This window comes from Ammodytes marinus, assembly GCF_949987685.1.
Source record: "Ammodytes marinus genome assembly, chromosome: 18".
Taxonomy (NCBI): domain Eukaryota; kingdom Metazoa; phylum Chordata; class Actinopteri; order Uranoscopiformes; family Ammodytidae; genus Ammodytes; species Ammodytes marinus.
Genome location: NC_137222.1, coordinates 23474893 through 23502131, shown reverse-complemented (window position 1 = coordinate 23502131; position 27239 = coordinate 23474893). Strand labels below are relative to the sequence as shown.

Below are 27239 nucleotides of genomic sequence, written 5' to 3'. Positions count from 1 at the left end.
AGACAATTGGTCAATTTCATGATCGTATCTGATCTTAGGTCGCATGTTTTGAACACTCGGGTGAAGAGAGGGGCGGAGCTGTCAACTGATCGCCATCTGGTGATGAGTTGGGTCAAAGGTCGGGGGAAGACTCTTGACAGACCTGGTAAGCCCAAACAGGTAGTACAGGTGAACTGAGAACGTCTGGAGGAGGCCCCTATTCCATCCCTGTGGAGGTTTGGGGGCATTGACGACCTCCGCCCGATGGAAAGAGAGCTGAGCCGGAAAGCAAAGCTCTCGATCTACCGGTCAATCTTTGTTCCCACCCTCACCTACAGTCATGAATGTTGGGAAATAGGCAAAAGGGCGAGATTGCGGGTTTACTTAATTTTTTATTATTTAACTTAACTTTGTTTAGGATACTTTAGAAAACTTCACTTTGTTTTATGGTGAAAGTTGGTTTCACTTTAGATAAAAGTTTCATGTTGCAGTTTGTGACATTCCAAAATCTTTATTTTGACAAAAGATTTAAATTTTACTGTCAATGCAAATCGGTAAAAAATAGTAGGTAAAACAGTATGTGTTAATCCCTAATCAGAAACACAACTCCAATGGCCCTGTTGGATGTGGTTGTATGGTGGAGGTGGCTAACAATTTAGCTACAACAACTTAATGATAATGGCCCAATCCCAAAGTCCTCCCTTAAACCTCAAGTCCTGGCCTGAACCCTTACTGACTTGAGCTGGTAAAATAGGTGGGCACTCTGCCACAGATCACTTTACCTTGCAGACGCAATTTCTATTCAATTTAACAAGGCTTTATTGGCATGGAAAACAACAAGAGTTAACATGATGCAAAGTCAGTGAAGGCAGCCATAAGAAAGACACAAGCTCTTAGATTTCAACTTTCAGTGCAATTTTAATGTTAATATGAATTTATAACTGTATGTATTACAGCGTGAAACAGATGACCTACTGCATTTATCAGACTGTGTGACTGAGCCATCTGAATCCATTTCTATAAGACCTTCTTCAGGACTTCTGTGCCAGCAGCGTGCTCAGTTTGATCTTGCCGTCCATGGAGGCGGTGAGACAGGTGCCACAGTCCACCGCCGAGCACCAATCAACCGTCACCACCGGCGCTTTGTGCCCGCCCAGTGACAGCACGCTCTCCAGGGCCGGCTCCCCATTGGTCAGCTGGAAGGAGGGGGGAGGTGAAGGGGGCAGATGTTAGCCAATTGTAGATGATAAATGTAGACAATTCATCAGTTAAAGGTCAACTAATATGCTAAATGTACTTTTTATGGTTTTTCAACATTCAAATGGATGTGACTAGAGTGAAAGTATGAGAGAAAAAAACCCTCTGTCTTTTTCTCCACCTCTATTCAAATCCTCATTATCAACAGAACTACCTCCCCCTGTGATAAGCCACACCCCCACATTGGCAGTTAAAATAGCATATGTGACCTTTTACTTCTTATTTTTAAAAGTGCATCAAAAAGATTATTACAATACATTTAATCATATAAATTATAAAAATTAAAATGATTGTATAGCAATAAAAACACTCAAACTAAATACAAACATTAACAAATATATACCATATTTAAAACAAAAAGATTAAAACATTTGTGGAGAATATAAAGTTTGACCAGAACAGTTGAGTGTGGCTGAGTTGATGATGGTGAGATATGGTATGATGGATGGTGGAGGTGTATTTACTCTGTATATGAGTCCACCGGTGCTGGAACAAGTCAGGACGTGTTGTCCTTCAGAGTCAAAGGCAAAGAGTCGACCTCGAGGAACCTGGACCTGAACCAGAGACCATTCACAAGCTTACACACCAATGGGCCAGCAGTACATTCTTTTAACTTTTCAATTTGACCCTTTTACCTAATAATATTCCATTAGCAGGATTTATCTTAATGTGACCTCATTTATTGTAAACTGTTATATCATCATGGTAAGTTTCTAGTAATTAAATACATTTGAATTAGGGCTGTAATGATATGCGTATCGAAACCAATTTTGTATTTATTTTTCAACAGTATTATTTTGTTACATAGAAGAGAGAAATGGTATATCTTCGGTTATTTATTTATTCATTTAGCTTCTATTGTTCTTTGTGTTCAAATCTGTTCAGGTTCATTGTTATAAAATGTTTAAGTTAAATGTTATTATAAATCGGGGGCGCCCTTAGCTCAGTTGGTAGGGCGTCCCCCCCCATGGGCCTTGGCCAGCAGCGGACCCGGGTTCGATTCCAGCCCGCGGTCGTTCTCTGCATGTCACTTCCCTCTCTGCCCCATTTCAACTCTGTCTCTCTACACTATCAATAAAGCATAAAAATGCCCCAAATAAAATAAAATAAAATAATAATAATTATTATAAATGTTATTTAAATAAAATGCTTTTCAAATTTAAAAAATCGTTCTATGTATCGAATCGTGGGTCAAAAATCGTGATACAAATGGAATCGTGAGTTGGTGTATCGTTACAGCCCTAATTTAGCTCCTACAGCAGACTGTGAGGTAAATGATCAGTTTCCATAGAAAAACCCTGCCTACCTGCTTGTATCCGCTGTACCCTGACAGGACGAATGGCCCTGTGGCGTCCTGAGCTAGACTCTGCTCCGACTGCTTCACCCCACACCGATGGATGTTCCACTGGATGAACTGAACACACACACACACACACACACACACACACACACACACACACACACACACACACACACACACACACACACACACACACACACACACACACACACACACACACACACACACACACACACACACACACACACACACACACACACACACACACACACACACACACACACACACACACACACACACACACACATTTAAAGATGTAATCTGTCGCATTAACATCTAGTTTGTTGTCTTTTAAGTTCCTATCTATCAGATAGTGAATTAAAACAATGGTGATTGAGCATATGACCCACTGATGAAGAGCCTGTATTTGCTGCTTTGCTCTGTTATACTATCAGAGGGGCTTTGTCTTATTAACCACGCTGCAGCGGTGTGTTCTTTTACTCAGGACATGGGAGCTTCAGACTCAGTAGTACTGAGTTCAGACCTGTTTGTGTTCCAGTACATCTGTTAGTTTGTTTATTTTTGTTTGTATCTTTTATATACAGTCTATGGTTTGTATAAGACATGGTCCTAGGTCCCACATTTTCGAAATGAATGAGAAGGTATTTCTGTACACTGTGTGTGCTGCTGTGTCTGAAGTTCCCGATTTTTCCACGTGCAATCGAACGCAGCATGCAGGTCTGGGCGAGTGTTGTCGATGCCGAGTGCCAACGGCTGTAGTGATACAGACTCTCTCTGTCTGCACTTCTCTCTGGGTCACAATGTTAGATCAGAACACAAAGAGAAACAGTGTGCAGGTAAGAACTGCCAATCTACTGACTTCATACAGTCAATAATGTTCGGTTTCTAAATAAACTCTGGCCCAGAAGTGCCTGCAACTACATTCACGGCCACTAGGAAATGGCAGATTACAGCTTTAATGGTGGAGTCAGCAATTCTGAACATTGCTTGTTGTTGAAATCAAATTTGTGACACAGTGAATATGTCCTCACGATCTGCTACCTGTCCGTACTGTGTGTGTGTGTGTGTGTGAGCTGAAAAAAGTCAGGCGTTAATACACAGCTTAGGCTCTGTAAAGTGGTATGTAAACAAAGGGGCCCACCGTAGCTAGCAACATGCCCGTTTACATAGCCTAGGCTGCACATGCACAGTATGAACAGGTAGCAGGTCTTGATGAGATATTCACTGATTTTCCAAACATGAAGCATGCCCTGCAACATTTTAACAGATTTTAAAAGGGTCCAAGATTTTAAAGACAGTTTAAGGGTCATCACACAGACACACACCTTGCCATCCTCTCCGATGCTGAATACGGTGTTTTCATCGTAGCTGAACTCCACACTGTAAACCTCTCCGTCGTGAGCCCTCCAGCTCATGGCGCTCTCATACCGCTGCATATCTACAGCAGAGGATTCAGAGCATTGCTTGTTAACTAAACAACATGTACATGTTACAGAAAGTGCTCCATAAATCAATCACAGGAGTAGAACTATGTTAACTCACATAACAGATGTAGCCTACTCAACGACACATTAATATACTGTACTGTAGAATATACTGTTAATGTATTAGACTGAGCTGGTTCACTAAGAAAATAAAATGCTCAGGACTGATTTAACATTCTTCATCTTTCAATCGTTAGAAAAATAGATATTTTTAAAATATGTCACTTTGAACTCAGGTAGCAACTCAATCACCTGACTTTATTTAAAATAATCTACATTGTAAGTCATTGTAAAAATAGAATCTACAATGAAACAATAATCAGTTACTGTTATAAACACTGACCAAACAGTCTGATGACGCCGTCAGCAGCCCCAGTCACCAGCAGGTTTCCATTGTGGTTGAAGGCTGTGCAGTTAATGGCTACTGGTTCAGGTTCTAAAGAGAACTGGAGCTGAGGGACAGACATACATAACCATAGCCTTAATAATGCATTTATGTTATATGGGAACATCATTACAAATGTAACAACCATAATTTGATATAATATATTGATTTTTACTATTTTAAACCAGACATTGCATATTGCACACTGTAAATATTTTTCATCACATTGCACATTTCAATTTAACTTATCTATCTATTCTATACATACTGTTTTATATTGCACAGAAAATTCCTTTGCACTACTTAGTATTTAGAATTTATCTTATGTAAATATTGTTTACGTTTATTTTATTTAACTGTATATTTTTTTTCAACTGCACCATGGGCCAGAGATAAACGCCATTTCGATTCTGATGTATGTCTTGCATCTATCAGAACTGACAATTAAAGACTTTGAGACCAGACGAGAGGCTTTAACGTCAGGCGTATTACTCATTCTGTAGAAGTGAGCTATAGCTGGTTACTGACCTGCTGTTTGACAGTCTTGGTGTCCCAGAGCAGCAGCTGTCCAGACACGGGGATGGGGAGTCGAGGGACAGACTCACTGCTGCCTGATCGACTGACAGCTGCAGCCGAACACACAAAGGACGAACCGCTGGGACTGCACGCTAAAGACAAGATACTGACACACACACACAGAGGACACATTGTTATCACACTATGTACTTCAACAATATAGTACTCATTGCTACGTATCACATGCTAATTCCAGTAAGTAAGTCCCCCTCAAACCACAAGCAGCCATCTTAACAATGATGGGATAGATTGACATAAATTACGGTATAGATATTCATTTCCCTAAGAGGATTAATTGTTATCACTTTGGTGACCCATTAGCTTTCATTTAGCACCAGTAACAGGTGGCAGAAGAGTCCATACAAAACCCTAATTTTGGGTTAAAGGAGCACTATGGAGCTACCCAAAAATCCCTTCTCAATACCAGCGTTTATCTCATATTAATTTGTCTGTCTTCCTCTGTAGCTGACATGACTTCTACAGGCTGTTGTGGCTAGCTAGTTGAGCTACTTTTTCTTCTTCTGTTTATGCGTTCGCCCCGAGGAACATTCCCATCAACCTCAGCTGTACTGTTTGTTTAGTGCTACTTAGGGAATGTTTGCATGCGGCACGGTAAACCGAGATGGTGAACATGCTAACCTGCTAAACATTAGCATGTTAATCATATGTTAATAATGTAACTTTAGGTATGTTTACATCATGCTGCCATTAGCCTTAGAGCTGCTAGCATGGCAATTTGCGTGTAGTGTTGTTACATTTCTGTTGTGTAGGTTTACATAAGCATGCTAACAGCGTGTTAATTAGTGACTTTTAGGGATATTGTTTGGTGTATTTTTGAATTCTCCAATGTTACATCCCAATACATTTCTACATACAGTCCCACAGCAGACAGACAGGCACACAGGTTTACCGAGGGTGAGTTTCATCGATGTTCATCTCATAGAGATTCTTCTTGGCGTCTGTATCGTACAGCCGCACCGTGCCCACACCGCTGCCTAGTAATAACTGACCCCACACACACACACACACACACACACACACACACACACACACACACACACACACACACACACACACACACACACACACACACACACACACACACACACACACACACACACACACACACACACACACACACACACACACACACACACACACACACACACACACACACACACTTAATTTGTCATGTAATATACACTTGCCCCAACCTTCATCGACACATGCCAAACCATATAAGCTAAACACTACAATTTATTGTTTTAACTTGTCGGAACATACTTTTGTCCCACAATGGGGGTGAATTCCCTCTGTCAATGTTGGACAGATTTTTTTATCCCTACAGTTACACTTTGGTTAACTTTCAGTTAAACTTTATTAGAATTTCAGTTGAAATGTATTAGAAGCTGCTTCTGTAGGACCACTATGGAAAATAGTATGTTCAATTTAAGCATTTTTCAATATCATGGTATGATTCAGATTTATTTAACTTTTTTTTATTTGAGCTTTTCTGTACGTGCATGTCCAGGGTAAATGCTGTTAATATTTATATACTAAATGTGTTCATTTGCATACCAGTCTGTCCGGTTTGGTGGCCCACTCCAGAGACAGCAGAGGAGACTTGGACATGATGGTGGCTTTGGTCTGCATGATGGGATTGAAGGACCACACCTGAGGAGGAGGAAGGCTTTATTATGTGTTTCAATGAGTTATGTACGGTAATAGGGATATGCATGTTTGTTATTTTCTCCATATGTTACAACCCTGAAAGATGAATGATGCTTGATTCACCTTGATGACTCCGTCGACATCCAAACTGGCAACCCGGCGACCAGAGCAGTCAACTCTGGAAAACACAGAAGAGACGATGATTTTCCATCTGTTACTTCTATTTTGAAGCCATACAGGCTCATATAGATGTATGAGATATTATGAGTAGGGATGGGGCCGATCCCATCCAATATCGGTTAAATCTAAATTATTTTAAGACCATTGCTATGGGATATAGCACATGTTAACATTAGAATTAGCTATTCAAAAGTTGAGTTCTGATGTTCTGCTTTCAAACAGTTCAAATCTGTTAAGATAAACCTTTATGCATTTGTGTATATTTGTTGCTCTTTTAAAATTAGAATTGCTGTGTTGCTTAAGCCTTCCTAGCCTTACACATAAACATCGCCACCAACAAAGAAATGTAGAATAATTATGATATCGGACAGTGTATCGGCCGCTCTCCAAAACAGTGGATCGGTGCATCTCTAATTATGAGAAGTAAGGGCTGGGGTCTATCTGAAGCCCCTGAGCCTAGTTTGAACAGGTAAACCCAACCAGGAGAGAGGTACAGACCTGCAGTGCATGATGGAGGAGTGGTGTTCTCCATACTCCTCCTGGCTGAGTTTGATGAAGGGCTGTTCCACTGACAGGCCTCCTCCCTCCCTGCTAGTGGACGAGGAGTCAGGAGGAGGTTCACCGGAGGGCTCTGCAAGAGGCTCTACCTCCCCCGCTTCCCCCTTCCTCTCTGGGGTCTGAAAACAACACATATAGAGATGTCCTCAGTTTAAAATGGAATGCTGGTGTCGCATACAGGAGCATATTCCATTGTTTCACACTGAGGTAGTTCGGGTTGAGTCTACCTGGATTGGTGATGACATCAAGGCTAGGAATAAAATCCACTTTGGAGAAAAATGAATGGGATTTTAACTTCTGGAACCGCACTCGTTGAGCTTGATAGCTTTCATGCTAAGATAAGCTCACAAACACCACTTGACTGTAGTTTCATATTTAGTGTAACTTTATGAGTGTAAGTTGAGTGTGTTCTTATCTTACACTCTGCTGGAAAGTGAACACATCAATATCCCACAAGGTAGAAACATTCCCTTTAATAATTACCATTTAAAAGTAAACACACTACATTTTGTAAAAAATGCCCCTAACTGGTGCGACCACAGCTGTTATGCTAACCTTCCAGGAGTATCCCACCCTGTCAAATACCTGTAATAGTGGTTTGGAGAACAGCTCCTTCCTCTCTTTCTCGTGGTCCTGGATCCTCCTGTTTCTGGGGTATCCCGTCTGGTTTGCTGGCTGGTTTAAAGACTGTTGGGGGAGGGAGCTGGCTGGTTCACTGCTCGATGCCTGACTGGAAACTGGCTTCACCTCCTTAACTTGGACCACCTCTTTTGACTTGGCGGGCTGGAAAAGACAAATTTTCATTTTAGATACAGAGGATATAACGTTCTGAAGGGACGTTTTAAAAGCCTAGCAAGGCTCAACGCTATAAGCCACACCCCTTTTCCCTCAAAGAGTGTGACATTGGTGATTGGTCATAAAGTGAGACACCTGCAAAACAAGGCAACCATACCAGCCAATGAGAGATGGTCAGTTTGGCGCTTGCTGTCCAGCAGGCTTAACGTAGATTTAGAGTTTGGACTTTTGTTACTCTGTATGGCCTTCTTGATGGGATGGTAGTTTTCAAAATTTCAACTCAGACTCGCAGAAAAATATGGTAAAAGATCCCTTGAGAGCTGAATTTGTGTAATAACTAATTGGACTGTTTTTTTTAAAAGAAAACTTGGGGCTTTTCCCCACTCACTTGAATACATTCAAATTTTCTAGCGGACATGATAGGTGAGTACCAAAAACGTTTTTTTTTTTTTCCATCCAACCTAGTGTTGTCATATAACAGCTGCTGTGACCTGATTTATTAAAAAGTGTAATTTCAGTTTATATATCAACTGATATTTTAAACTACGCAGACTCAATAAACTCATTCAAAAGCCAACTCAAAACTCACCTCTTCAAGAAAGCATATGGCCCCTGACCCCACCCACCCATACCACACCTGACTCTATCCCAAACCTCATTTTGAATTTGTTTTGTGACTTGTTTTCCGGGTTTTCTTTTCTTTATGTACTGTATATTCTATATGATGTAAAGCATCTTTGAGTGACCTATATAAATCCTATAAATTATTATTATTATTACCTATCCCCTCTCACCTGATTGGTCGCTAAGTCCTTCCTGCCCACTACCACCTGGCTAGGGGAGGAGCCGGCAGCCAGTGGGGTGGGTTTCCCTGGAGTGCGTCTGGCTTGTGGTAGGAATGTAGAGAAGAAGTTTCTGGAAGGAGTGGTAGCGTTGCTGACGGCGCGCTGACTCGACACCAAGTCCCTATAAGGGCGGAGCAGGCAAAAAGGTAAGCAGGTTTAAAGCATCTGTAACTTTATAAAGTTCAAATCAATATATGAAATCAAAGTCTGGTGTTTCAATATGCTTTTACAAAAATCTGATTGAAAGTAAATGTTCGTAAATATTATAAAACTTAAGATAAAAAAACTACGGTTAGGGTTAGGGTCACGGTCACGGTCTTCGTGGCAACAGTCATTGTTTTTATAGAATGTTTGGGAAGAGAAATGCCGTGATTGGTTCAAAATACCTAAAGTTTCATAAGAACCAGAGCATAGCCCATAGCCTCATCTAAACATCATTTATGTAAAGTTTATCAAACGTAAAAATTACAATATCTTTCATTTGGATTGATAAATATGCCTGACCCTTTTCAGATGCTTAACTATCACGCAATTAACTCCCCAAACTACGTAGGTAAAAGGATTTCGTGGATTAAGGTTTTTAGGGGCTTTAACAACAATGCAGTGAATGAGTATGATGAGACATAATGAGTTCATACTACGACGTTAATATTGAGGAGCATGCTGAGACTGTAGAACAAAACCTTGACCCATTACTATTCATCACCTCATCCACTCATTAAGGAGTCAGCCATGGTTTGGAGCAATCATCCAAAAACAGAGCACTATGAACCGACGTTGTAAAAATAACTTAACTATCTGGCCACCAGAAGCCAATAGCAACACATCTATACAACGACCAACACAAAAGGTGTGGCATGATGTTCCCTTTGCACCTTGTTATAGATAGACTGCTTCCGTAAGCATCCCGAGCAGACTTCTACGTCATGAAACATATGGTTCCATTTGTGATGAAGACTTTGTTTGGTACATTTGACCATGTTTTACGGTTGCTCTAGCTAAAAGGCAAAAGACCAGACGATGTTTTCATTTGCTACAGTTGGTTGTCCCTCAATTGAATCTGAAGTGAATGCATGGCATGGTAACCCTGGATCTGGCTTGCGTTTCCACTGCGGACAGTACCATGACTTGGTAGGGACGGTGCTAGCCGCAGTAAGAGTATATACAGCCTCTGGGTCGTAGCTGCTACTTGGCAGTGGCAGCTACGTAACTATGGTGACATCATAGCAGTGGGACACATTGTGTAGCCCGCTGATTAATTCAATGAATAGGAAAACGCAAAGGGACGGCTTGGTACCCCAATTAAAGGGTGACAAAAATAGTTACGGCACGGTTCGCTTATATAGATTGCATACGGACTGTATATGGAAAATGCAAATAAATGAGTGCCCTGCCTGTGCCGTATTGAACCACACCGCTCAGTGGAACCAAGTGGCAAGTTAAACCCTTATACGCTAGTCAGCGGAAACATAATCATGTTAGTCACAGTAGCTCTTCAAGCTAGCAAAGGTCAGCACTTTCACGACAGTTCGCTATTCATCAATTGCACTATTGATGACAAGTGGTCACAAGTCAAAGTTGCACTCCATGCAAAAGATCTGCTCAAATTTGCTTCGTCCCTGTTAGCTTCGTCTCAGCATTACATTAAATTGAGAGTCTGTGATGCAGCTTTGCAAGAGTGGGTTTCCATACAACAGGTGTCACTTACCTCAGTGACGTGAAGGAGGAGCTCCTCAACTAGCTCACTAAAACTTAACTTGGACTGCTGATAAAAAGACTGCCAATAGATCCATATTTATATATCAGTTTACAAAGGCAATAGGAAGAGCAATGTCGGAACTAGGGCTGAATATTGGCAATGGTCACAAAAATAATATATCACGATACATTGCGATATCGATTTTTGGAGCTGGAAAATACAGATATCATTTAAAAAATATCGCTTTTTGAGCACTGTGTAAAAAAACTTTGATATTTTTCATTACTGCAGAAAGACACCAATTGTGTTTGTGGCATTCCTTCTGATATTACGTATCCGATCATGACTTTTAAAAGATGCTTTAAAGAACGTTTTATAAATGTTACCACTAGGGGTCATAATGTGCAAGTACAGTATGTATTTCTACGCTGATGACACCACACTCTATATTAGGTGTTGATCCTGATTTTGCTTTTTTTTCACCCTTCCATGCCCAAGGCCTGAATACTGCAATACCTTACTCTCAGCTCTCATTGAAATATCAACCATCACAATTTAATTTTTTTCTAATCTGGTATCCTCCTCTGCTTTAATGGGCGTTTCACACGGGTCGGGTTTTTCGCCCCTGGCAATGCACTCTCAATGGAGAGGCGAGCGGGCAGAGAGAAGGCGCAGCGTTCTGTCAAGCGGCACGACAAGCGGGCGCACTCCCTTGGAACCGTAGCTTCCGTGCTCGTCGAGCGCATGCGCGCACTCATATGAGCCGTTGGTAAAGTTGAGAACTGTTTATCTTTTTGTCGCGGCGGTTGAAAAATCACAATCGCGCTCCTCCGTCTCCTACCGTGTGAAATGGTCTAAATGCTTGAGAATATTTCTTAAAATCATGGCAGTAGTTCCGGACCAATGTCAGGAGCAAAGGCTCTCCAAATCACTATCTACTTTCAAATTTTTATCTAATTTGCCTACCAATGATTGCATAGCTTTTATATGTATATTGAGTTTCTTCTTCGTAGCATTCCTTTACGAGCGCAATGTATTTGTCATCCTACACAAGTGAATTAAAAAAAAATGGATCGCACTGACAAGAAACAACAATTCATCAGGTGAATTGTTTATTTGGCAACATCAACTGCATCACAGCACACAGGGTGGAAATACTATAAATTATTAACAATAAGTTAGTTAAAAATCGTATTAAATATATATTTTTATATGAATAAAACACAAGTTAACTTAACCACAGTTTTCTCTGTGCCTCAGTATTCTTTTAAAAGAAGATATCCAGTTTGACAGTCAGTTACAACTTGTTCTAAAACTTATTCCCACTCCTCCCCATAATACGGTTGTTTGTACGGAAGAAAATTAACGTAAAAAAATACGAAAAATTACGTTACTTTAACAATAGTGAGGATTAAGTCAGGTTTCTTATTTTAGTATCACACATGTGGCATTACTCAGAATTACAGACTTCATTCTTAAATTCTTTACCTTATCCTCTGAATTTAGAGATATGTACTCTCTCAAGACTCAAATCATCTTTGTAACTTTACAGTAGCATTAGCAAATAACTAATTAATAATTCCTATTATTCAGTGTACAGAGTCCTATTCTATGCAATCCACATACAAGACTTCAAAGTGCTTCTTTAAATAAAACACCAGTAATACAATGCAGTGAGGTTAAATTGAACAAGCTCAAGTCTTCACATCACAAATATTTCATTTGCACATCCTGCGTTTGGTGGTAAAAAAATCAAATAAGAAAATAGAATGCTGAAAAACACAAAACTGGATAAAAAACTATGCTCTAAGGGGGCGCCCTTAGCTCAGTTGGTAGGGCGTCCCCCCCATGGGCCTCGGCCAGCAGCGGACCCGTTTTCGATCTAGTATCTCTATGTTTAACCCCTAATAAGCAGAGATTCTAATACATCAGAAAACTAATACTACAATTCATTGTTTGGCAGTCATTTTGCGGACACCAAAGGAGTGCCAACTCCCTCCCCCTCCCCCCGTATTGACACGTATTGACTTTATGGTAAATAAAAATGAATAAATAAAATTGGTTAAAAGCATTATGTGTGGGCGCTCCGGTGGCGTAGTGGATAGAGCGCGTACCATATTGGCTCCGGCCTTCGTTGCAGTGGTCGCGGGTTCAAATCCGACCCGTGGACCTTTACTGCAGGTCATCCCCCCTCTCTCTGTCTCCCCATTTCAACTCTGTACTGTTTAATAAAGCTTAAAAATGCCCAAAAAACTATCTTTAAACATTTTTTTAAAAAGCATTATGTGTGTCTATTAAATAGAGTCAAAACAATGAGCGTTTTAAAAAAAGACTGAAAGAATGGCAGCCATCTTAGTTGTAGTCAATCATCAGTAAAGAAGACAGTGATGGTGGGTGTCTCACAGCTCAGTGTCTCCCAGGCGGTCCATGTTCTGGACGTAGACGGGCAGCTTGTGGTGGACCATCTCCTCTCCTTCTCTCTGCTCCCGACTCTCTGTCTGCAGGGCAAACAGCTGGACAGGGAGATACAAAACACGTCAGATATACACCAATACCATTCAACCAAACCTTAGTATGACACTAATGAGACAAAATAATCGGTTAGCGGCAAAACAAAAACAAGACTGGAAAAGGAAAAAGCAAAAACTAAATTGGATTGCGCACGGCGTAGTAAAGTTGTAGTAAAGCAACAGACTAAAACAAACAGGCAATCCAACATCATGGGTTCATGGCGCACCCTCGGAAGATGGAAATAACAATTGCCGTGCCTAAAATGAGGTTATGACTCCACCGTGTCCCAAAACATCCATTTCACCTTCAAACACAAATACAGGCTAAACGTGGTGTTCAAAGCTCTGTTTTCAGTGATCTAAAACTGCATGTAAGTGACGTTGCAAAATAAGTTTTCTTTATATGCATAATTAATAATTAATATTTTGATTTTCTGTAATAAATAAATACATAATTCATGTTGGGTTAAAAGGTTAAAATGTTAATATAATGCAACTAAAAACCAATGTGTGATCTGAATATTAGAATGTGTTAATGTGACGCAAGCGCACGGAACTAATGTTTTGTTCCTAGTTACCCTACGTCATGATTGTTGATTGACAATTGATGCAAGGCTTGACCAAGCGTGTGTGTGTGTCGCTCGTTAAGAGCAGCGATATTGTAACAAGTTGTCTCTGAAGCTAAAGCAGACGGCCAAGATATAAGGACAGTTAAAGGAACTTTCAACGAACCTCTTTTCACAACAAGCGGCCAGCGAGGTATTTTATTGTCATTTTTAATGCACTTTATTTCCTGTTTTTATGCATGTCTTTTCATGTGCCAATTAGTGTTATATTTCTGTGTTTATTTCATGCTTTTGTAACTGCTGTATAGTTCGCTGATTTGCCGTTCTGTATTGTGTTTATTTGTGATAGTTTTCACGGCGTAAAGGAGTAAAGGATCACTTTGTTTGGAGGCAACGTGTCAATAAAGTACGCCCGTTCCAAAGAAGCCGACCTGTGTCTGTGTGTTGTGACGAGAGCTACAGTGAAAACTCGGACTGCTCCTCACGGGTAGGAGAGACGACAAGACAGCAGCGCTCACGGACGCAACGAGGACCCAGCAAACAGATAAGAAAAGCCCATGACGCACTGTCCGCATAGCAACTGCAAGCAGCGGTGATAGACTGTGTCAGAAGCGCAACCTTTCAAACCTAGACAATAAGTGCTTCCTCCACTTCCTTCAAGTTTAAGTGGTGTGAAAAGTGGTAAAAAATTGTTGCTACAAAGGACTCAGATCTATTAACCCTGTATTTTATTGGGCTTAGCCTACATGTTTTATGGATGCATATTTGCTGGTGTTAATTGTTGTTACGCGTGACAAAGTTTAAAGGGTAATTTCACCTATTTAAAGAAAATGAAAAATATCTTTCTCATTCAAGGGTTAAGTTGTTAAAGGTATTTCTAAGCTGATTTAATTGTTCAACTAAGGATAATTTGTCTGAGTAATTTAAATTTGCTTACCTTGTTATGAAATCAAAGTTAACTTGAGATAATAGCATTTGAGTGTTGAAAAGGTTTTCTTGGTGTGATAGTCAAGTCTATATTTAAATAATAGGCTTATCACATGGCCTTCACACATTTGTCAAGAAATTCATAATTATTCACACTCTTTTGGCTACTCACATTAAAGCTAATATTTACACATAGCCACATAAGTTCAACACATGTCCAAGCCATTCAAGTCACCTCAAAATGTCTGAGGCAAGCACTGTACCCGAACCTATAAAGGATGAATGTACAGACCAAGTAGAAGAGTCACGTAGAAGTGAAAGATGCCAAACCCTAACAGAAAAGGGAAAAGAACTCCAAGAAGAAAAGCTGAAGAGTGTAAAACGTAGATACAGAATCACCTATGAGAAGTGGAGGTCTAACGCAAGATTAGCAAAGGAAATAATGACTGATGAAGCCTCAAATGACGAGCTGAATCAGCTCATTGAGAACATTCAAAACACCTGCTCTGAAGTAAGGGTTGTTTATGAAGAGTTGCGAGGAATACAAACTCCTGAACAAGACCTGCGGCGCAGAGTTGATAAGTGCGTAGAACTTTCAGGATTCATTACACAAAGGGCAAGTAGGCAACTTAAAGGGCTTACAACAGACGATGAGGAAGAACCTTGGCCTGATGTCGGATCCATCCTAGACTCAACAGGTTCAATGTCAAAGCCAATGTCTTATCGATCAAAATGTAGTTCTGCTAACTCTAGCTCCATCGCAGTCAGAAGAAACGAGGCTGCAGCTGAAGCTGCTGCATCCCAAGAAATACTGGCAGTATTGGAAGAACAAGAAAAGGAAGAAACTGAACTGCAAAGGTTAGAGGCTGAAGATAAACAACGACAAGCACTATTTGAAGCCGAAAACCTAGCTAGACAGCAGACTATGGACGGTAAGCGCAGAAAGCTTAACCGCCTAGAAGAAGTGAAAAGGTTGAACGCTGCAAAGGCTAGAGTAAAGGTCTACGATCAGGCTGAAGGAAATGTTGGAGCAGTTGACTTACTGCATGAAGTTAAACCTAACACAACTCAAGCCTTCCATACCTCAAGCCCCTCCTTCATTCCTCAACCTCTTTCAGTCCCAACTCCAGCCTTCAATGCCTCAAGTTCTCCGTTCATTCCACAATTTCCAATAGGCACAAGTCAAAATCAAGCTTCACCAACCTCCATGCCCATGCCTCAAGCGCAGAACAGCTCTGACTTAATCAATGTACTTGCAGAAGCTATAAGTGCCAATCGTCTTCCAACACCAGAGCCAGCAGTATTCACAGGAGACCCCCTGAAATACAAAGATTGGCAAATGTCATTCAAAACGTTGATTGACAGAAAAAACATTCCTCAGAAAGAAAAGCTGTATTACCTAAGACAGTACTTGGGTGGCACAGCAAAAACAGCCGTTGAAGGATTTTTCCTACTAGGCACAGAAGTAGCATATGAGTCAGCCTGGCAGCTGTTGGAAAAACGTTTTGGAGACCCATTCATTATTGGGAAGGCCTTCAGAAACAAGCTGCATGACTGGCCAAAGGTTAATCCCAAGGATGCTTACGAATTGAGGGACTTTGCAGATTTCCTCCGGAGCTGTGAGGCTGCTATGCCCTACATCAAGACGTTGGAAGTCCTCAACGACTGCAATGAGAACCAACAGATTCTACTGAAGTTGCCAGATTGGTTGGTGTCCAGGTGGAATCGCAAAGCAATGGAAGCAAGAGAAGCATACTCTGAGTACCCACCATTTAAAGAATTTGTAAATTTCCTGGCGAAAGAAGCAGACCTCGCTTGTGATCCCATTTCTTCAGTACAAGCACTCAAAGGTGTGGAAAGTGACAAGCCTAAGTGTCCACGAAGCCATACTGTTCGGGCAAATACATTGTATACCAATACAAGACAGAACAGCATCCCATCATGCATGTTCTGCAAAGGAGTAGGACATGTCGTCACTATGTGTAGAAAGTTTGCAGAAAATACAGTTCAAGATTGTGTCAAGTTTGTCCAAGCAGAAAGGCTTTGTTTTGGATGCTTGAAAACAGGTCATTACTCAAGAAGTTGTGATAACAGGAGCACATGTGAAAAGTGCCAGAAGAGACACCCCACATGTCTGCATGACGACCAGTTCAGGGAACGTCTAATGTCGACACCCCTGAGAAGAGACATATCAAACGAAATGTCACCCCAAGGAGAAATAGTTGCAACAGCAACCACTAACAGAGTCATGCAAGAGGGACCAAACACACAAACGTCCTCGATTGTACCTGTCTGGGTTTCGTCCACTGAACGGCCAGATAAAGAAGTGCTCGTCTACGCACTCTTGGACACGCAGAGTGATACAACCTTTATCCTTGATGAAGTGGCTCAAGACCTCGACACAAGCAAAGAGAATGTTAGTCTGCGGCTATCCACCATGTCTTCGAGGTCAATGGTTATAAACTGTCAGAAACTAAGAAACCTACAAGTGAGAGGATATAACTTACAGAAAAGGATTCAATTGCCACCACTCTTTACACAAGAGTTCATTCCAGCGGACAGAGCGCACATTCCAACTTCTAAAACAGCTCTAAAATGGCCTCATCTGGAAAAACTGTCTGGCAAAATTCCACCGCCATTAGACTGTGAAATAGGCCTACTGATTGGCTATAACTGCCAACAAGCACTTTTACCGAGAGAGATCCTGTCTAGTGAAGAAAGTCACCCATATGCTCAGCGAACCGATCTAGGCTGGAGCATTGTCGGCTGTTCAAACCCAGCAACTGACTTTGTTGATGCAATAGGAACCAGTCACAGAATCATGGTGCATCAAGTAACACCTCCTGTGCAGCCATTAGTTGACTCAAAGATGGCTCATAGCTACCTGAAGGACGACACCCAGAGTATTCCCACGTTTGTGATGAACCGGATCACACGGATAAGGACTAGCACAAACCCTGAGCAATGGCAACATGTCAGTTCCGAAGAGAAGTCAGACTATGCCTCAAGAGGCCTAAATGCAGCCCAGCTTAAAGAGTCTAACCGACTGAAAGGACCTAACTTTCTCTGGCAGCAGGATCTTCCACCCAAAGATGAGATGGTGGGAGAAGTTGAAACAACTGAGCCTGAGCTTCGTAAAGCCCATGTTCACAGAGACAAGAGGAAGGAATTAAATTCAGTTGTGAATTACCTCAGTAAGTTTTCCGACTGGGCCAAAGCAGTGACAGCTGTTGCCAAGCTCAAGCAATTTACCAGAGAATTGAAGAGACTTCAGCAAAGAAAGGAATGGAGACCAGGGTTGTAGAAGCTCACCCTAGCGCAGATGGAAAGGTGCGATAGCCAAAGCTTCTTGTCAGTAGCACTACACTTGAGAAGAAAAACACTTACCAGATAATTTCACTTTGAAAGGCCAATACACAGAGTAGTAACATTACTTGAGGCTAACTAAAGTCATAAACACATGGTCACATACATTGAGACTTGACATTTGTATTTCCTTCAAGATCTTTGTTTAAAGGAAATCCCATATTCCAAAGGGAATTAGTGATTTGGTGGGAGTGTAAGTGACGTTGCAAAATAAGTTTTCTTTATATGCATAATTAATAATTAATATTTTGATTTTCTGTAATAAATAAATACATAATTCATGTTGGGTTAAAAGGTTAAAATGTTAATATAATGCAACTAAAAACCAATGTGTGATCTGAATATTAGAATGTGTTAATGTGACGCAAGCGCACGGAACTAATGTTTTGTTCCTAGTTACCCTACGTCATGATTGTTGATTGACAATTGATGCAAGGCTTGACCAAGCGTGTGTGTGTGTCGCTCGTTAAGAGCAGCGATATTGTAACAAGTTGTCTCTGAAGCTAAAGCAGACGGCCAAGATATAAGGACAGTTAAAGGAACTTTCAACGAACCTCTTTTCACAACAAGCGGCCAGCGAGGTATTTTATTGTCATTTTTAATGCACTTTATTTCCTGTTTTTATGCATGTCTTTTCATGTGCCAATTAGTGTTATATTTCTGTGTTTATTTCATGCTTTTGTAACTGCTGTATAGTTCGCTGATTTGCCGTTCTGTATTGTGTTTATTTGTGATAGTTTTCACGGCGTAAAGGAGTAAAGGATCACTTTGTTTGGAGGCAACGTGTCAATAAAGTACGCCCGTTCCAAAGAAGCCGACCTGTGTCTGTGTGTTGTGACGAGAGCTACACTGCATTTTCCACCGTTTTCTGTGTTGACGGGAGGCCATATATCTAACTCTAATGCACTTTTCCGATTGTCAAACAGTATCGCACATATCTGTATTGAACAGGCACATCTGTTTCAACTGAGGAAATACACAGCTGGGGACAGTCCTAGACAGTTTTAAAATAAAGTGGGGGCTCTTTTCAATAAAACTTTTACCTACCGTATTTTCCGCACTATAAGTCGCACTGGACTATAAGCCGCAGGTGTTATAATGTTTAATTACCATATGTAAGAGTTCATGCACAGAGGGGGTTGTCGGGAAAGAGATGGCTGCTTGAGGAAGCTCCCATTTATTAACATTTCAACAAACAAGTTGCATATTTGCATAACGTAGGCTACGTAAGTGTTACCATTTAGTGCAATAGTAGCTACTAGGGATGGGCACGAGTGTTTTCGCTACTCGTGTGATCGCTTTCATTCCTCGAGGATCAATCGATTCCTCGTTAACCTTTTTTTTATTTTTAGAACGCAACGCATCTGTCTACAGAACAACGGTTCACCGCAATAAAGCGCTCAATGCTTATGTCAAACAGTCACAGTTGCCATATGATATTAAGGATTTTTTTCCACAAGTTTAAAACACATTTTCCTCACTGAAAGCAATTAAATAGACGGGCCACAATTTAAACCGATCGAGTAGGTCTGCGATGGGGAGAAAAAAAGAGAAAAAAAGCATGGGCTGTAGTTGAAACAAAAAAAATTGCCTAAGTCACCATTTAAAATAAGAAGGGCAGCAGATAATATAAAATGCATATAAATAACTCACCAAAGCAGATATTTGTAGGCCTATATCCAACCGCGTAATGCTTACTCCGTGTCCGTGAATAATTACCGCGACTAATTCCTCAATAACGGTACGTTACACCGGTCGGTTTTTGAATCTTATCCCCATATTCCCTATTGAAGGCTTCTTAACTGTTGTTGGCTCGGAGCGAATGTGCCTGAAGTAAGCCTTGCTTCTTCTTTTCTTTCCAAGCGGAGAGCACCTTGCATGCTCACCTGGAGTCTACTCATTACTAACAGAGTAACAGGTGTCATCTCCCCTTTTTATAAACGTAATCTTTATCATCTGCTTTGAAATAATTGGACAGTTATATTCCCGAAAATGTTCTGGAGAAGAAAGTAGAGACCGTGTTCAGCTCCGTGGTGCCGTGGAGAACACAGGCTGCGCTGCGCTGCGGTGGAACGGAGGTGGCAATTATTTGCAGTTGATGTTTGACACAACGCTCAGTTTATTGCACTTGTATCAAAATATTTTATTTTGTTAAACTTTATTTGGTCCGTTTTGTGCCATTTTGTACACGTATATAACATTTTAAAATAGGGGCGGCCGCGGCCCGCCGGCCCAAAGGCTACAGACACTAAAAAAAAAAAAAAAAACGATTTTCCTCATCCACCAATCGAGTTCATTTGAAACGAGGAGTACTCGAGTACTCGATTACTAACGCCCATCCCTAGTAGCTACAGAACATATACTGTGCTGTGTAATAACAGGGTCGAAAAATGGGGAAAAAGTCGCGGCTTATAGTCTGAAAACTACGGTAAATAACGGCAGTTTTAACTAAATTATGGATTCTTTTTAGCCCAAACAATGGGACTCACTGTATTTCAACTTCACTGTACCTTGAAAACAACTCAAAAAGATGGAAGTTTCTTAAGCACATACAGTACAAGAAACTGTTGATACGACAGGAGATGTCAAATATCCAGGTATCCTTTTGACCATAAGAATACTGTTCGTTATGTTATTCTCACCTGCTGGCGGAGCTGTTCATTCTCGTCTGTCAGGCTGCTGGTCCTCTGGACTTCTGTGTCAAAGCTCAGCAGTACGGGCTGGGGTGGAGACAGTTAAGGACTGGGAACCAGCAAATACTCTCCCTGCATTCCGAATCGCATACTTTCTACTATTTAGTATGGTAGAAAAAAGATTTAGGATGTCTCGATTCTTGTGGCCAGATTTAGGATGGTTAGAAAGACCCGGATGTCTACTACATCTGGCCAAGATTTTTTGTGTTGAAAACAACATCCTATTTGGGCGATTCTGACCCATAATCCAGTGCGAATCTGAAGTGACGTCACATCAACGGAGCCTCCATACGAAAACAAACAGGGATGCGACGGATATAAAAGCAAGAGGCAAGATCAAGGCGCAATGCTATGATGAAATAAATAAATAAATAAGTAAAAGTATGTCCCGATAGTATGCCTACTGCATCCTAACTAGATTATTTTTATCGTCGGACTTAGTATGTAGAATAGAAAAGAGAAAGAGTATGCGATTCGGAACGCAGGGACTGTTTAAATGACAGTGTGAAACCGCTATTCCATCTTATCTAGAAATCTGGGCATTAAAGGTGGAGACAGCGATTCTAAAGAGGGCTTGCTGTCAAAATCAGTGAAAATCTCCTCCGCGATCCGCCAAATGTCCGTACTGCGCGCGTGCTGAAAGAAAATCCATTGTTCATCGCTCTTTATTCATACAGTGATCACTTACATAATGTGCGCGTTTCATAAAGCCGATCTCTCTGTCAGCTGCTTTGCATGTAATCGTCAAATAAACTTATTGGAGTATCCCGAAATTTTTATCCAATCAGAAGAGCTACAAACCGACACTCCTCTCACTAATATATAGTATATACACTCCATGGTCTCACTGCCGGTGCACGCCAGAGCAACAGATGGGTGAATGTGTATGCGCCTACAATGGCGGAGCAGGTAAAAATCCTTCCCAATGTCTGTTTTGATGGTTTTTATCATGTTTTATCACACTTATGGATCTGAGATGATGCTAGATAACTTGCTGCTTAAGGAACGCAGTGCATTAATGTGGTGACGTAGGGACGAGGGAGGGGACTGCTAACTGCAGTCACTGACAGGAAGTTAGCTAAACTGACCATTCCGCTTACAGCACCTTTAACACTGGATTTTTTTTCAGCGCACACACACGTAGCAGATTGTGAGGAGATGTTCACTTGATTTTGACCGAAAAAAGTGATTTTGACAACAAGTGTTCTACAGAATCGGCCGACTTCACCTTTTTTAGCTTGTATACTTGAAAAGGATATGCATACACTGGAAGAGGACGGACAGGAAGTTGTGCAGTGAGACCAGGAAGGTGTCGGCCCACTGGCGGGAGAAGTACGGAGAGAAGGCGGGGTTTAGCTCGGGCGCGGGGATGAAGGGCAGAATGAACCAGTCTCTCCACTCCACCTGACCCTGAAGCTCCAACGCCTGCCTCTGGAAGAACTCCTGAGTCTTCTCCAGGTTTGCTCTCTACAGGGCAGAAAGAAGGTATTGTAAATGGTAAATGGTAAATGGACTTGACTTATATAGCACTTTTTAGCCGATTTTCTCAGCCCCAAAGCGCTTTACATTTCTTACCACATTCACCAATTCATACACACACTCATACACCGATGGCAGTAGCTGCCATGCAAGGCGCTCTCTGAACCATCAGGAGCAATTTAGTGGTTTAGTGTCTTGCCCAGGGACACTTGGACATGTGGTGGGTAGGCGGGGGATCGAACCTCTGACCCTGCACTCCAGAGAATGACCTCCCTACCCGCTTCGCCACTGGACCTGATATAGATGAGCCCTTTGTTTTTAATTCAATAAGTTTCAGGATATAAGGGCTATGTATTAGCAAGGACTTCACGCTACGATACACATTGAAATAACAAACTTCAGCAGCAAAAGTTGAGTGATTAACTGTGAAGTATTGATAATTCAGTTGACGCATCTAGAAATCAGCAACATTATTTTGTAAAATAAAGAAAGTGAACTTTATAATCTAGTGGAAACTCGGCTGTTGAAAACATTTTTTTCAAAACTCTTATTCAGCCTTCGACATAAACCGGTTTCCCTCAGGGATCTCCAAGTTCACTGTAAGACTTTTTAATACCTTTTTGATGTCACTTAAACCTGCAGTGTGTAGAATTTTGGGTTTTATTTCCTAGCAGATTTTGTAGAAAGTAATTATAATATCCATAAGTACATTTAATTTAGTGCATAATAGCTGAAAAAAAAATTTTGAAGGATTTTTTTTTCACTTAGAAAGGGTCTCATATATGTCCATATTTCTGCATATTTTGGACCAAGGCCTAGTGCCGCCATCTTGAAAGTGTCATAGTTGGAATGGCATCAGGTGCATTGTTTAAAATTTAGAATTGTTCTCGTCCTTGAAGGCCACTGTAGCTTCTGTTATTATTCAAAAGGGTTGGGGTTACCCAGGGAGTGTTGCATTCTAGAACTTTGTAGAACTTTCTTGATGATGTCATATTACACACTGCACCTTTAAAATGAAATGGAATTCAATGCTCTTTTCATGCTTTTAAAACCCCGTGGATACCCTGATAAAAACTGGGCGCTACCTGGATGGTGCTGATGACGTAGTACCGGTACAGGCTGGTCCTCAGCTTGTTGACTGTGGATCTGTACACATCCTCCAGTCTGCAGAACAGACGTCTGTCCAGGTAGAGCCAGTACTCCTTCAGACCAGACAGGTCGAAGCTCTGCACAAACTGCTGCAGCTGATCGATGATCTTATCCACCTGGAGACCAAAGATTGTTTGAGGATTACAGACGAACTAGACAGTAGTCACTCTGAAACATATGTTATATACATTAACATATTATATATTAAAAACTAATCCACAAAATCCTGTCATGTGGGGAGTTAGTTGCATGATAGTAAAGCATCTGAAAAGAGTTCGGCTTATTTATCAATCCAAATTAAAAAGATATTGTCATTTAAGTTTGATAAACTTTACAGAAATGATGTCTAGATGAGGCGAGCTATTCTCCGGTCCTTAATACGTATAAAGTGTTTTGAATAGGGTTGACTAAAACAACCAGATTTCAAGCAAGTACACTTGAGAATATCTATGCTTTTACTCAATCGCATACAGATGGCACACTGCTTACTGCAGGGGTATTGAGGCCACGCTCGTTAAATCAATTGCACAGATGATTTCTAGAACCCTGGACTATTGAGGCCAATTTTTTTATGTTTGGACATTTAATTTACCCCCATGTCCAGTCAAATATTTCCAAAATGACCCAGCGTAACTTTCCGCCCCTTTGCAACCATACTTTCGAAATCAAACACGGTGGTCCCTTTGCCCGAACCTTCTATCAAAACAATGTCTGTTGCCATGAAGACCGTTTGATACGGCCACGCCCACACAGTCCTGTCAAAACTGTCTAGACAGTAAAAAGCAAAAGAAAATTTTATAACATTTATGACCATTTATTTATTTTCAATTTTTTCTAAAAGCTTATTGAGAGACCCCACAATGATATCATATATTGGCTTTTACTATTTTAGACCAAGTTTCTAGATGCTTTAAAAATCTATCCATAGCCATATTCGGCAACGCTCACCCTGAAGCCCTTCTCCTTGTCTGTTTTGATGTCACTGTCCAGGTGTTTGAGAGTGCTGGTGAAGCCTCTGTAGATCAGATACTCTCTGACGTGTTCGTCTGTCCTCTCCACTGCAGACCCCATGGCCACCTCTCACCCTGCAAAGCCACAATATAACACAGTGAATAATACGGTTACTACACGGTTTCCATGCTCTAATAGGGTTTTAATAAATAATAAACAATTTGAACTTATTGATATCAACATTAAACTTGATTACTGACATTAAAACAGTTCATTTTTGTATTACACATTTTCTGAAATGTTTGAATAAATATACAAATTTGGAAATGTCTAAATAATAATGCGTACATTTGTGTCTCTTTAAAAAATAAATAAAATCGAGAAGTTGGATTAACAGAGTTCAAATCTTTATTTCATTTAGAAAACATTTTAGTGTCCACAGTTTTTACAGAACAGATTTTGGATAGCCCTTTTCAGAATAATATGTACAGGCCTTAAAAAGAATGCATTTTTAAAAACAAAAAGTATCATTAATCATACATAAACAACATATGAACACATCCTTATGTAATATCAGAATAGCGCTGAGAATGATTATGGAAAGTTTAGTTGATGTGAGTGCTTTAGAAGTTGAGAGTTTTGGTCCAGAGTATTGGGGGGGGGAAATTCACATTGTACATTTCTTATTTCCTGTCTTTGTCTGTTTGCGTCTGTATATTTCTCATATACAACCATCTTTAATGGCCATTATATAACTTTAGTTTAATTTCAACACTCCGAACCTAAAACTTCTAAAGCACTTTCATCAACTAAACTTTCCATAATAATTCTTAGCACTATTGTTCATTGTCTGATTTAAGATACATTTTCTTCTTTAAAAAATGCTGAAAATGCATTTTTAATGCTGAAAATGCATTTTTTGATTAATAAAATGAAAAAAAGCTGTATCCAAAGTATTTTCTGTAAAATCTTTAGACACCAATCTGTTTTTTTTGCCTGAAATTGCTCTGCACGAAGTGTAGCATTAGCCCAACGTCGTATAGGCTACAACATAACATATTAGGCAACAATATAACTATGCATGAATAATAGCTCTATCTTTGATAAAAGTCCAATAGGCCTACAATATTGTATGTCCTATTCTAACGGTTTCTACAGCGAGTAATTGCGTAGGCCTACCTTCCGCTTTCGGTTGCTAAAAAGCTTTCAGCCAAACTCCATTCAAAAATCATATCAAACAACCTAGTAGGCTATACATTTAAACTCTACACCTCAGCAAACACCAAAGGATAGTGTCTTTGCTCAATAAGATAGCCTACAGTCAAGAAATGTGTTTTTGAAGTGTCGCAAAGAGTCTGGTTAGTGTCTTATCGCTGCAACGACATGTTATAGTTTTTATAACCTATTCTGTACTCTTAAATAACACTATGATAGTTATGTGACTTTAACGCCGAATTGACAAACGGATTGCATTTATGCATGTTAAAGCCTTTAGAAGTGGCTCATTATTGACGTACCTCGGTGGAGAATCAAGATGTTCTTCAATTGAGCAGATTGTTAGTGGAGTTCAGCTTGTTCGTGCGAGACAACATCCGAGGAGCGCCGTGCAACACACCCTTTGACTTGAGACGACGGAATGAACGATGTTTTGGTTGAAGTGACGCCTGGGAAACAGAGCTGCTTCACGAGCATGATATTGAAACGAATAAAATGTTAAACACTTACAACAACAAAGAGAAACTCTCTTCCTGTTGTGTTTGTCCCTTGACTGTCATGTGATGAATACACGTGACGTAACAGCTAGTGGTGGAAAAGGAGCGCCCTCTGGCGGCCAAACGTGATCCACTATATTGGAATGACCCTTTTACAACTTCCAGGTGTTCAAATTTTAATTAGCAAATTTTTTATTCACAATTTTATGAAGTTAGTTCAGCAGGTCCTCCCAGAGAAACTCAACATGTCTGTGTGCTGATCCCAATTGAAGACTATTTATTCAGTTGCTACCACCTAGTGGACGTTGTTTGGTAGTGTTGAGTTCGTTTTCCTTAAGTTTCACTTTCCATCCTCTGAGGGTGTTTTTCAGTTGAAGAAGAAGCAGTCTAGAGTGTGCATGTAAACCAGTTTTCTATTGGAGTTGATTTGTCCGTAAGTACAACTGCTAAATTATGGTTATTTTTTCTGATAAATGTATTAATGTATTATACTCATGCTGGTCACTCACATGTCAACCCATTAGTCATGTCGTTAGAAGAGGGTATGCCTATAGCTAATGATTCATTCAGCTATTCATTTGTCAATACTAAGGCTACCTGCAATGTAACTTGTGAAGGAGTTTGAAGGTGAGAATTCATGGATAATTAAAAAGTGATTGTTTTGGTTTATAACAACACGTTTGTTTGTTGCTATTCAGTGGCAGTAGGCTACTTAATAATACAACATTTATTTAGTTTGTTAAGTGTTGATTCATATAATTATGTTAGTTTATTTTTAATAGGAGAGCTTTTTTATGCGTTTGTTTTTAAAGATAAGGGCAGCTGGGGTCACTGGGGTGATAGGGGTACGCATGCATTGGACTCAGACACTTTGAAGGGTCAAGTTTTTTTTAAACCAGGGCAAGAGACAAAGGAAGAGAGGCCGCTACAATTCCATTGTTGATTCATTGTTTGTTTACAACAAGTCAACTTTGGGTCAATTCATTTGGCAATGCCATGAATGTAACTAACATTCATTTTATGAAAAGGGTACGCAATGTTGCTTTAATATCTGTTTTACATATGCTGTACAGTTTCTCACCGAGCTGAAGAACAATGACTTTAGAAAGATTGCCATGTAATGTTGTGAGTTTGTT

General features: G+C 40.4%; 1 protein-coding gene across 1 annotated transcript; it reads right to left on the bottom strand.

Annotated features, from left to right (window-relative positions):
- Positions 1 to 890: 890 nt before the first annotated feature.
- Positions 891 to 26149, bottom strand: wdr91 (WD repeat domain 91). Its single transcript, XM_080046654.1, has 18 exons — positions 25909 to 26149; positions 24389 to 24525; positions 23377 to 23556; positions 22073 to 22279; positions 20762 to 20845; positions 13154 to 13263; positions 9001 to 9172; positions 7997 to 8194; positions 7352 to 7530; positions 6797 to 6851; positions 6581 to 6676; positions 5913 to 6007; positions 4955 to 5108; positions 4385 to 4493; positions 3883 to 3995; positions 2543 to 2650; positions 1701 to 1790; positions 891 to 1175 (listed from the first exon to the last, which is right to left on the bottom strand). The coding sequence occupies exons 2-18, from the start codon at positions 24509 to 24511 to the stop codon at positions 1011 to 1013; spliced, it is 2238 nt and encodes a 745-aa protein (XP_079902780.1). The 5' UTR covers positions 24512 to 24525; positions 25909 to 26149; the 3' UTR covers positions 891 to 1010.
- Between the last annotated feature and the right edge of the window lie 1090 nt (positions 26150 to 27239).